Here is a 12,506-nt window from a genome sequence, read left to right as displayed (position 1 = left end):
AATACAATGACCTTATTATCATCTAAAGATCCACTTTAGAGGTCAATGAGTTTTTATAAACATTTATTTAAAAAAAATATATATATATGCAAACTTACTTGGGAAGTTATTTGCAATAATTATGATGTAGCATGGCCTTTTTTAACACTTTCAATAATAGTTTTTATTGTAAATTAATGCAATTATGCAATTTTCTTAATAATCATCAAAAATTGTACACACAGATACATTGTGACATTTGGTCTTTTATTACTTTTTTGAAATTGTATTAAAGTCATTTTACATTTTCTTTCAAATTAAATATCAAAGGACATTGTGCCATATGATCGTTTTACTTTAAATTATGAGTTCCATTAAATAACATCGTTCTTCGTATTTACAAACCAGACAAGAAAAAGCCAAAATTCGAATGGTACTCATTCCAAAACCTGCAACAAAACACACATCTATAATCAAATCTAAATGATTCCTTACAATGCCTGATTTTTAAAGAGGCGCAGGGGAAAGAAAGAAATGTCCACATGAGCACAGTGCAAATAAAATCCATTATTTTTCCACTTTCATTCAGTGTGGCGTTAGTGTTGAAACAAGAGCTGACCATTTATTTTCACTACTACCAGCATTCATAGTGTTCACTAACAAAGGCACATAAGCAAACATCCACTTTCTATTTGAAAATAATTATAAACTCAAATAAATGATCATTTACATTAAGAGTGTTTGTGAGTTGGGGTAGAAAGCTCACAATGACCTCTAAAACATCAGAGGCGAATACAAGACTTTAAAAGAAACCGGTTTTGCACCAGCTTACTAAGCAAATTGCGGGGCAGGTACAAGCAAACGTATGTAAAACAATAAAAAAAAACTTTTAAGTTGAATTTTTAAGAAGCAGGGCATCACAGTCTTATTGCACTCACCCAGTTTAGTATTAACCTTGTTCAAACTCCATATCTAATAATAAGTGATTGATCCACCTGTATGTGTGTCATTTCACTCATGTTCCAACAATGCTTAAGGTGACTGACATTTTACACAGCAAGCAAGAACCGAAGATGTGGCGTTGAAGAACAGGAAAGAGGTAGCTTACAGCAAAACACCCAACTCACAGGAGGGACGCCACTAATAATGACAAAACTCCATGAAGAAAGACTCCTTACGAACAACTACATCTAGTCTACCGAGCCCGGGTATAGTAATGGCTAGATAATTTCTCTAGTACCATCATGTTTTCTAGTTCTTCTTCACTTGGTGCATTTTCCCATTCAGCCCAGAGAGTTTTTGCGTTAGCATTATGCCGCCACGATTGCAAACTTCAATAGTGCGTCTTTTTCGAATTCTTCCATCTGTTCCTCCAGCGAATCACTGTGGTGCCCATTTGGCCCATCTTCCAGATCGTCCGCCAAGTCTTCCAAGATGTCCGCCACATCCTCGGCGAACTCGCTGAATAGCATTCTGTCGTGGATGAAAACGCCACCGGTGAAGAACTGAGAAGTGAGGCGATGGAGAGCTTTCTTGTTTTCTTCAGAAACTCCTTCTAGTTTGCTTAGGTAGACATCGAGAAGGTCCTGAAACTCGACAAGGTTAACGGGTACAACACCCTCTGCATCGGCACAGTTGTCTGTGCCATGGCAGCCCTTAATGGGATGCTGGTTCCTCTTGAGCTTCTCTTCCTGGTGTTTCCAGAAGTCTGCCTGATCATGGTGGTGGTGGTGGTGATGATGATGATGTTTAGACTGTTTGGCCTGCCAAGGTTTATCCTTCTGTCTCATCTCTCTTTCCAACCGTCTCTCGTTCTTCTTGTGGTCCCATTCTTCTTTGTACTTCTTGAGATGGTCTTTGTGTTTGTCATCACCATTCCGTTTGTTCTTCCCATGCTTCCGTTCCTTACCTCTCTCCATCTCATCCTTTCTCCGATGATCTTGTTCTTTCTTTTTATCCCATTCTTTCTTTTCTCCTTTGTGCTCTTGGTGTTTCCTCTTCCAGTCTTCTCTCTTACCCAGCTGGTCCACTTGTTTGGAGAGTCTCTTCTGCATCTCCACCAGGCTCTCCCTCACATCATGTTTGCTCCCGCTCTGTTTCTTCATCCCCTCCAGCCTCTTCCTGCTTTCCTCCAACAGACCTTTCTGCCTCTTGAGTTCTTCTTTTTTATCCAAGAGTTTCTCAGGTTCTGCTGGATCAGATTCGCCAGTGGAAATTGGGTCGGTGGTGGCGACATGTTGTTGGAGATCTTCTTTAACTGAAGGTCCAAAAACAGATACAGTTTAAAGAGCGAACATACGGCAGACTCATTGTTTATTTCTTAACATCCATCCATTCCAGCATCTATGTCTATATTCATGGCAGGAACTAGTTAATCCATCCATACACAAGTGGATCTACACAGGGGAGGGGCAATTTGGCATCTCCAATTCATCTGCATGTTTTTGCATGGTAGGAGGAAAGATTATGCAAACTCCACACAGAAAGGCCACCTGACCAAGCCAGGGCCCAAACCGGTGACCTTCTTGCTGTGAGGCAACAGTGCTACCCACTGGCTGGACCATTGAATGTTATGTTTAAAAAATATTTTCAATAATTTTCACTCTCTCGTTGTACCTGTCAGCTGGGTAAGTTCGGCGACTCGGGCTCTCAGCATCTGCAGTTCTTCTTTTAAACCAGGAAGTTCAGAAAGCTGGCCCTTTAATTCAACATTCTCGTTCTCAAGTGCACCTTTCTCAGTACTGTGCTTATCTACGGCCATTTTTATAGCTCTGTCCAATTCTTCTTTTTGTGACTGAACATGTAAAATAAAATAAAAAATGGTATCCTAAGAATACAATATCTGAAAATAATCCACACAAATGATCCCTAGATAGTTGTCACTGGGGCAGTACCCTTTCGAAAAGTACACCTCTGTGCCTAACCCCGGATTTCCACCGACTGCGGAGCGGCTGCAGATCAGCTCCGCTGCGTTACGTCTCCGCACTCTGCCATCCGTCAATACCCACCAGTTCCGTTTTTGTTGCAGAGCGGCTGCGTGCTGAAGTGACGAGGACTCATGAGGTCTCGCAAATTCACGTGATGATCGCGCGATACCTAGTTCTGTCTCTGCCCATTATGCCGTTGAATTATGAGGTTTTTACAAACCAGCCCAGATCACAACACGAGATCTCGCGTAGACAGAGCAGTACATCAAATCCATCCAAAATTCAAAAAATAAGAAGGCTGCTAAAACATTTATTTATGATCTATCTTTAATGTATTTATTTGAAACTCCCTCTGGCTCTGTTCCTGTCTATTATTTTTCTTTTCTGTATTAATGACTTTATTTGTGTGTGTTTGTAATGTTTGTATTGCAAAGATTTAATTAAAAAAAAACACGAGTTCTCGTGAATTCAGGTATGATCACGCGATAAAGTCATGGCTCCGCCCTGCGGAGCTGTCCGGCATCCGTCAAAAATAGAAGCTCTGCGTATTTGTGCCGGAGGGCTGCGGATGGCCGGAGCTGTGACGGATTCGGAGCGCAGTCAGTGGAAATACACACATTGACTTGAATGGAAACCGATTGACTCTGCCGCCGTTCCGCAACGGATCCGTAGCCGTTTCGCAGTCGGTGGAAATCCGGGGTAAGGAGTTCTTAAAGGGGTCATATTATGAAATTTTTTGATGATGTAAAATAAGTCTTTGCTGTCCCCAGAGTACGTATGTGAAGTTTTAGCTTAAAATACAGATAATTTATTATAGCATGTTAAAATTGCCACTTTGTAGGTGCAAGCAAAAATGTGCCATTTTTGGGTGTGTCATTTAAAATTCAAATGAGCTGATCTCTGCACTAAATGACAGTGCCGTGATTGGATAGTGCAGATTAAGGGGCTATATTATTGTAATTGGACTACATCACAAAACAGGCGAAATCTGGACAACCAAATTTTTTACATGCTTGCAGAGAATGGTTTATCAAAACTAAGTTACTGTTTTTTTTTCACGTTTTCTAGGTTGACAGAAGCACTGGGGACCCAATTATAGCACTTAAACATGGAAAAAGACAGATTTTCACCCTATGACCCCTTTCATAGTACCTCATTGGTACAAAAATTATACAAAATAGTGCATATTAGTACCTCAAAGATTCATACAGGTACCAAATGAATACATATCTGGACATAAATGGTACATTTTAAAGAGTACTGGCCCAGTAACAGTTAAGGACCCTTTGCCAACCTTGTAAAAGTGGAAACAAGGTATTGCATAATAAAATATATAAAATTTTACACAGTATTTGTATGGCATTGCCAACCTCTATCTGGGCCTCCAGCACGTTAATTTGTTTATTTTCTTGGGCGAGTTTATCAAGAAGCTCCTGGGAAAAGAGAAAATGCTTGTAAATAATAAAAACTTATATTTACAAAAATGAAAAAGAGCAAGAAACTGACCTGGTCACTTAGTTCGGTACCGTCAAAATCATCTATGGAAGGACAAGAAGCATGTGTAATGTTTGTTTATATTTTAAGAAAGCTAACGTCATCACAAGTGCAGTCACGGGTTATCAAAATGCCAGTAAACAATCAAGCATTTACACTACAATCAGAAAAAGGTACAAAAGCGGTCACTGGGTTGGTAAGAAAATACATATTTGTAACTAAAGAGTGCATATTGGTACCAAATGTACACATATATCTGTACCTAAATTGTATGCATTAGTAACAGCTTTTGTATATTTTTTATATTTTGAGTGTTTTGTAAAGGTGCAACAATTCTCAATACCATTCCCAGGTTTATCTGACAGTATGACAAAAAAAACATCGTTTTTGAGAGTATTTATGAGTTACCGTCATTCAAATTCATTTAACTTCAGCACAGTCTCAGTGTTAAGCCATTTCAGGGTGAGATCTCTACAGACAGTAAGAATTAAAGGTGATGTGTGTAATTGTAGCGCCACTAGTGGCACCAAATGAAATTGCAATCTGCTTTTACTAGCAGATAAACTCATGATTGTCTCGACCGGTTAAGTTCAAAGGAATCAATGGAAAATGTGCTAAACTTTGAAAACATTTGCAGTTTGTTCCTGGTAAAGGAGTATCTCAGTCCAAATTGAAAATTAACCCATATTTTACTCACCCTCAAGCCATCCCTGGTGTATATGACTATTCTTTCAGCCAAACACAGTCAAAGTTATATTAAATAATTTACTGGATTTTCAGCTTTATAATGGCACTGAATGGTGCCCCATTTTATAAATCACCAAAAAGAGCATTCATCCATCAAAAATGAATTTATAAAGTTATAAAATGTCTTCTCAGGCAAAGCAATGGGTTTTTGTAAGAATTTTTTATTTATTTTGAACTTTATATACTACAACCATACACGTGTTCATGGGTTAATAAATTGATGTCAGGCAAGAGACTAAAAGACCATAAGACCCTTTTCTTGACTTCGGAAGACATTTAACAACTATATAAATTAGTGTTTTTTTAAAATGGGGCACCGAGTTATATCATCAATTAAAGAAAACATTTGCATAAAAAACGTGTTCCTGATGAATTATTATGTTAATCTGCAATACTGCAAAATACTTAATTTATGAAAAAACTGAAGCCAAAACATTATTTACTAATTTTAAACTAATTTTAAATTTAAAATTTTTTTTTAAGAAAAATACCCATATTTAAGAGTTCATAAGCAAAGAAAAAAATATAGGATGAAAAGTGTTTTCCCATTTTGTTTGTTTAATGTTCGTTTTAAAAGCAGAGGGTCTGTTCTTTCATTTGATATATTTGTATGTTTATATAGTTCCTGGAAGGCATTTTGTGAAAATCACAAAAAATGCTGGTGGGCAACTTTTCAAAAAATGGCTGGCGGGAAATGAGTTAAGAAAAAAAGTCATATACACCTAGGACGGTTAGGGTGAGTTAAATCTGGGCATATTTTAGTTTTGGGGTTAACTACATATAACCTTAATAGGTCAGAAATATTACACACTTCACCTTTAGCCGCCCTTTAGAAAAGCAGTGCACCAGGGTTATACAATAAGAACAGAGAATAGGATTTGTCTTTTTCCATTAAAGGATAATTCTGGTATTTAACACTTTGAGTCTCATTTCTGGTTTGTTTTGGATGAACTACAGTGATGGACACAGAAATTTTGACAGTGGGTCGTGTCTTGACTTTTTGACTCGTTTAGAAGCGTCTCTTGACTGCTTCAGAATAAAAGTCAATGATCATGCACAAACATGTCATTAAAACAACACTTAACGTTTATTTTCAAAACTGTGCTACTCATCGAGTGGTTCGTGGTGTTCGTTGATGATTAAAAACAAATATATTGGCGCAATGTATGATTTCAATCCCTGTTATTTGCTATAGTGGAACTATTTTTTCAAAAACCTCACAACCGCGTATATACTTCCGCTCTATATGAGTCTGAAGCGTCAGCACACTCCCGACCACTTGATGGCGACAACCACTTTGCCATACGAGTATGCTCAGTGTCTAGCGTATAGACAGTCACAATCGAGCTCAACTTCAAACCTAAAGCTGGTCACTGAGCCTTCAAATATGGGAAAAATTTCTTCCGAGAGAAACCGAGCGAAAAAACTACAACCACATGTAAACAGACCCTTTTCTGTTTCCCGGCAGCGGAGTGATATATTCAGCGAGCAATGAGTCTTCCAAGAGAAGTCAATGGAATTTTACAAAATGCGAACTAAAACACTACAGAAACTGTATTTCGCTACACAACTTGTTTTTAATCATCAACGAACACCACGAACCAATCGGTGAGTAGCACAGTTTTGAAAATGAACGTTAAGTGTTGTTTTAATGACATGTTTGTGCATGGCCATTGACTTCCATTCTGAAGCAGTCAAGAGACACTTCTAAACGAGTCAAAAACTCAAGACACGACCCATTGTCAAAATTTCAGTGTCCATCACTGTAGTTCATCCAAAACAAACCAGAAATGAGACTCAAAAGTGTTAAATACCGGAATTATCCATTAATTCGTCCAGGCCTATAACTCAATAAGCATAAGAGGGCAACACCAATCCAAAGCTTAGCACAGGCATATACTACCACCCAGCTCCAACTTTGTACCTACCAACAGACTGGTCATCCCCAGAACCTGGAGGCATAACAAAATGAATGCAACCACTGAAAATGTTATCATACAATGTTGCATGTAATCATAACCAAGAGTTATGGGTCTATGCATTACATCATCTGGATTCTGTTATGTCCAATGGTAATTATATTAAAGTGTGGTTTTGCTTTTTGATATTCCTAAGTTCTTTAAATGCAATGTATGACTTCATTTTAGATATTAATGTCATACATATCTCACCTGAGAGAAAAAAAGAGCCGACACAGAGCAGCACCAGTGCTCCGACTATTAGCTGATTCAAAGAGAAACTTCGTTTCTCCTCCTTCTTCTCTGGCAGATTAAACTCCTCCTCTTCCTCATCCTCGTCGTCAGAGCTTCGCTTCAGCACTATGGTTGGCTGCACATGACGTAGTCTTAGACCATCACCTTCTCCTGAGCCGCCCGTTGGTAGTTCAGCACTAAGGGATTCTGATTAAAAGTATTCAAGATAAAAAATATGTGGCTTACACAAATCTGTGAAAGTTGTAGAGTATTTTCTATAGTTTTTCGATAATTTGCTTTACATACAACTCAACAAGTTTGTTTAACTTCAAAACCTCAAACCTGGTTCTCTAACCACATCTGGTATTTTCTCTGGCAGCTCTCTTTCTTCCTTCTCAATTGTAGGCTCCCCTTCCTCAGTTTCAATCGATCCAATGGTTTCTGGATAAGGGCTGGAAGGGGCGGGGCTTTCTACTGTAGAACCAAAACCTGTATCAGCCTCATCGGGCGGAGCTAGAGGCGGAGTTTTAGGGACAGGATGTACATCAGCATGAATATCAACCACAGGAACTGCAGAGAAATCACAGATTTCAGAGGCGGGCCTTATTTCTTTAAATGGTTCAGGGGTGGAGGTCATTTTGGGCTCTAGTTCAGGGATGGGGCTTTCTTGAACGGGAGCATGTTGGCTTGTGAAGACATCAGGAATGTCCTCTTCGGTGGGTTCGTCAAGGGCCGACTCCTCTGAAAACTGAAATGCTGATTCTGTGCTGATGCTAAATGGGACGGCGCCCAGAAGGTCACTGTCAGGAGGTGAACTGGTGATGGTGTCGTGGATGACAGGAGCGTGGATCTCTGGATCAAATTCGACGGGAGCATGGCCAGAGGCTCCCATTTCTTCAAAGCATTCTGGAGACGTTTCCTGGCAAATCTAGATTTTGGAAAGAGTTATTTTGAAGCAAAATAGAAAAGCTGCAAGACCAAAAACATCTGTGGATAATACAATGATAGTTTTAACTAAATTGATGCTTCATTAACCATAAAGTCTTTATTTTATTATGCAGAAAGAGTTTAAGTATAATATGTAAAAACAGAAATGACTTTAGACAGTTTTGAAAGATGAGCAAATTATAACTAAAAATAACAATGTACATACCGGTGGTGATGCACTGACCTGTTGACCCTCCTCTGACATGATGGTCTCCACCACTGAAGTTTCAGGGTCGTGTGACCTCACCTCCAAAGGACTCCCTGAAATAAGCACAAATAAGTTTCACATTATAATATAAATTGCGTTTGTACATGCTGAGACCTCAAACTAAAGTGTTACATAACAGTGATGAATAATTAGATATCTAACCTGCTAATTCTTCAGAAAGAGAGGGTGCATCTCCAAGACTTTCTGTCCCATCATCCACTGGTGCAGCAGGGTCAGCAGCAGCCTCCTTAAAAAAAAAGCACAAATGACTAAACATGATTTATTGACATACACCGATGCAAGCATTATGATAATATTTAAAGTGAACATTCACCTCCGGAGACAGCAGAGTCCAGCTGTTACTGGAGGAGCCGGTACTGCCGGTGCTGTTATCAGACATGACCCTCTAGTGGCTCTGCACAGCACCTACATTATCATAATAACCACAAACAAAAAGATTAGTTTACTGCTAGTGTCTGCAGTGCTAGACATCCTATTCAGACTTAAAATAACATATAGACAATTTGACTTTGTTATATAGCTGCAATAGATCCCCGCTTAAAGGGGACATAGACTTTTCTTAAGATAAGGTAAAATAAATCTTTGGTGTCCCCACTGAGTACATATGTGAAGTTTAAGCTCAAAATAGTATACAAATAATTTATTATAGCAGGTTAAATTTGCAACTTTGTAGGTGTTAGGAAAAATGTGCCGATTTGGGTGTGTCCTTTAAAATGCAAATGAGCTGATGAAATGCAAACACTCATTCCCATGATGGTGGTTTGTTGAAATTAAATTGTTTACATTGTGCTGTCAATTATTTTCTCTCTGTCTCTCTCTCTATCCTAAATTGCAGTGCCGTGGTTGGATATAGTGCAGATTAAAGGTGCAGTGTGTAAATTTTAGCGGCTTCTAGTTGTGAGGTTGCAAAATGCAACCAACGTCTCAGTCCACTGCTCAACCCTCGCTTTAGAAACGCACCGAGAAGCTACGGTAGCTGCCACTGGAAAAAACATGTAATTGATGGAGACAACTTAGTATTCAAAGTTTGTCCATTAAGGGCTTCTGTAGAAACATGGCGGCACAAAATGACGACTTCCACGTAAGGGGACCCTCGGTGTATGTAGATAAAAACATCTCATTCTAAGGTAATAAAAACAGAAAAGATCCTTCTAAAAATTACACACTGCACCTTTAAGGGGCGGTATTATTATAAAAAGATACCCTTTTGACATCACAAGGGGAGCCAAATTTCAATGACCTATATTTTCACATGTTTGTAGACAATAGTTTACCAAAACTAAGTAAATATGTTGATAGAGGACCCAATTATAGCACTTAAACATTGAAAAAGTCAGCTTTTCATGATATATCCCCTTTAAAACAATTATACAAATTCTAATGGTTTCCATTACAAATAATATTATGAACCAGTTTACTAAAAAAAAAATTTTTATTTAGTGTGTTATTCCAGGTAAATGTTTCTACTGGTTCCCATTAATCAGATAACATCCCACTAATAGAACCCAACACATAACCAGTAGACACCATTATAGCTCCCATTAAAACCAATACAATTCCCATTTTAATCATTATATCCATAAGAATTTCTGTGTTGTTTTTAGCAGAGGCACACCCAAGAAAATTAAGGTACAATCTGCCATACTTGAATTAGTAAGCAGTGAGGTAACAGAAGGAAAACACCATGTCAAGGGCCATGTCAAGCAACAACAGGTATTGACAGCTATTACGTAACACAAAAACATAGGTGTGGATGAAAGTATCTGCCAAATGCATAAATATATACGGACGAGACTGCTACACATATAAAGCGACGCTCAAATGTGCCCAAAAATGGTCAGACGGCCACATTGCATTCCTGCACCGTAACATGGCCTATTGTTTACATGCATTTGTGTGCTTATAATGGGGATGCGGGTCGCGCGCTGCGTATTTATTTTGCGCACGGTGACCGATTCATTTTCTCACCGATCACAAGCTATGCAAAACGATCGCAGGCTTCTTCCGCATGACTCACACAGAGATTACACACACACAGTGAAATTTTTTACAAAAGGCTTACCGTGCTTCAGTCGGCCTCTGTTACGGGCTAGGTGCGCACGGTTTATTCTATCACTTTTTGTGTACGCGTTTATATCCAAGCACGCGCGGTCTGCGAACTTCGCAACTTCAGATCCGAGTTGCGCTTCTGCCTCGATAGCGTTTCTCTCCAATAGGACACCGATAACGCGCAACGCTACGATCCGCCAATGGGAATAAAGAGTCGTGTCGGTCGGGCAGCGCTCTCAGCTGTGACTGACAATCGCAGGTGAGAGTGACAATCTACACGTGAAGAGATGTCTTGTCTTTAACTAGAGGAAAGCGAAAACTTGTGCCCAACAACATGCATGAATACCCTATATATAGTGAAGAGGAATGATCATGTCCAGCAGCTTAAAGACACGTCTGCACAACCAGAGCTAAATCTGTTGGGGCTTCCCAAAAGCCTGTCAGCTGTCTACAACTGACTTTCCTAAATAAACGCTGACCTTGTTTTGCATCATTATTTTATTGTCATTAAGATGCCATTTAAACTACTGGGCTAATAGATCTTTGCTGTAGGAAACATTAAGTGATGTTTTAAGAAAAAGCTGTGTGTTGAAACAGTGCATTGCAATGTGTAATGAATAATCTGAGCTGCATGTTTGGTGTTGTTTTAAGATTTATAACTGTACTGTATTGCATGTTGGCTCAAGTTGCATAGCACTACTGTAAAAGTATTTAAATAAAAATTCAAACCAGGTGATTTAGAAAAACTTACTTGGCAAAAACATTCAAGAAAAACATTCCATGAAGTTAGACAACATTTCAAAATATTAGAACTTGGTCTCTAGCTGTCACCCATTCAATATTCATTACTCAGAGGTACATATTGGTAACAAAGAGCGCATGTATCTCAAATGTATATATTTGAACCAGTTGTACATATTTGTACCCAAATGGTAGGACCTTTTTACAGACACTGTAAAAATGCAGCATAAAGTCAATTCAACTTATTACTTTGAGTTTTGACATAGTTGACATAGCTTATAAAAACAAGTTGAAATTGCTTATTTGTTAAAGTAACATAAAATATATGTTGATTTCACAAAAATGCTGCATTTTTTTATAGTGTATACATTAACTGTAAACAGGGAAAGTTGAATGTACTTAAAGGGAAAGTTCACCCAAAAATGAAAATTCAGTCATCATTTACTCACCCTTATGTTGTTACAAACCTGTATACATTTCTTTGTTCTGATGAACACAAAGGAAGATATTTTGTAACCAAACCATTTGTGGACCCCATTTACTTCTATAGCATTCGTTTTTCCTACTATGGAAGTGAATGGGGTCCACTAACGGTTTGGTTACAAACATTCTTCAAAATATCTTTCTCTATGTTCATCAGAAGAAAGAAATGTATGCAGGTTTTTAACAACATAAGAAAATAAATCACTAAATAATAACAGAATTTTTTTTTTGGGTGAACTATCCCTTTAAAAAATTACTTTAAGTTGTAACACTTAAAATATTTAAGTTTTATCATCTTACATTTATGGGGAAAAACTTTTGTTTGTAAACTTTTTTGTAAAAACCTTAATTGATAAAACTTTTCTCAACAGAAAATTTAAGTTGAAATTAAAAACAAAATTTAGGTGTTATTGAAGTATTTAAGTTAACCCAACTTTCAGTTTTATAGATCTTTGAAGATATAGCGAGATGATGCATACCTCACACAAATGTGTGAGCATTATTTGGTATAAGTACAACATTTGGCCCAACATGAACATTGCAAAGTAAGATTTTCCAAAACACGGTACACACACTTAACCAAAGTATTGCATGGTATTGCATTGTATTGTATTGGTTTCATACAAAACACACTATACCATGTTTTTTTTGTGCTTTGTAAAAAAAAATCACTGCTTA

General features: G+C 38.0%; 1 protein-coding gene across 3 annotated transcripts; it reads right to left on the bottom strand.

Moving 5' to 3' along the window:
* Positions 1-225: 225 nt before the first annotated feature.
* On the bottom strand, positions 226-11,063 carry pbxip1a (pre-B-cell leukemia homeobox interacting protein 1a). 3 transcript variants are annotated; one of them, XM_065287144.2, is made up of 11 exons: positions 10,618-11,063; positions 8,869-8,960; positions 8,697-8,781; positions 8,493-8,587; positions 7,682-8,267; positions 7,319-7,546; positions 7,076-7,099; positions 4,413-4,444; positions 4,277-4,339; positions 2,596-2,773; positions 226-2,236 (listed from the first exon to the last, which is right to left on the bottom strand). In XM_065287144.2, the coding sequence occupies exons 2-11, from the start codon at positions 8,932-8,934 to the stop codon at positions 1,290-1,292; spliced, it is 2,304 nt and encodes a 767-aa protein (XP_065143216.1). In that variant the 5' UTR covers positions 8,935-8,960; positions 10,618-11,063; the 3' UTR covers positions 226-1,289. The 3 variants fall into 3 exon arrangements, with proteins under 3 accessions (XP_065143216.1, XP_065143226.1, XP_065143235.1); XM_065287154.2 differs by having other exon boundaries at positions 8,511-8,587; XM_065287163.2 differs by lacking the exon at positions 7,076-7,099 and having other exon boundaries at positions 10,618-11,062.
* Positions 11,064-12,506: the final 1,443 nt, after the last annotated feature.

The sequence above is a fragment of the Paramisgurnus dabryanus genome, chromosome 19 (genome assembly GCF_030506205.2).
Source record: "Paramisgurnus dabryanus chromosome 19, PD_genome_1.1, whole genome shotgun sequence".
Lineage (NCBI taxonomy): Eukaryota > Metazoa > Chordata > Actinopteri > Cypriniformes > Cobitidae > Paramisgurnus > Paramisgurnus dabryanus.
Note: the sequence above shows the minus strand (reverse complement) of the source record. Positions and strands in the feature narration are given on the sequence as shown.

Bases quoted from the DNA above. Each gene is read 5' to 3' on its own strand.
- pbxip1a (XM_065287144.2), bottom strand. From the start codon at position 8,934: ATGTCTGATAACAGCACCGGCAGTACCGGCTCCTCCAGTAACAGCTGG. The intron at 7,547-7,681 runs GTTTGAGGTTTT...ACTTTTAATCAG, and splicing joins AGATGTGGTTAGAGAACCAG to AATCCCTTAGTGCTGAACTA. The intron at 4,445-7,075 runs GTAGGTACAAAG...GTCCTTCCATAG, and splicing joins TGGGGATGACCAGTCTGTTG to ATGATTTTGACGGTACCGAA.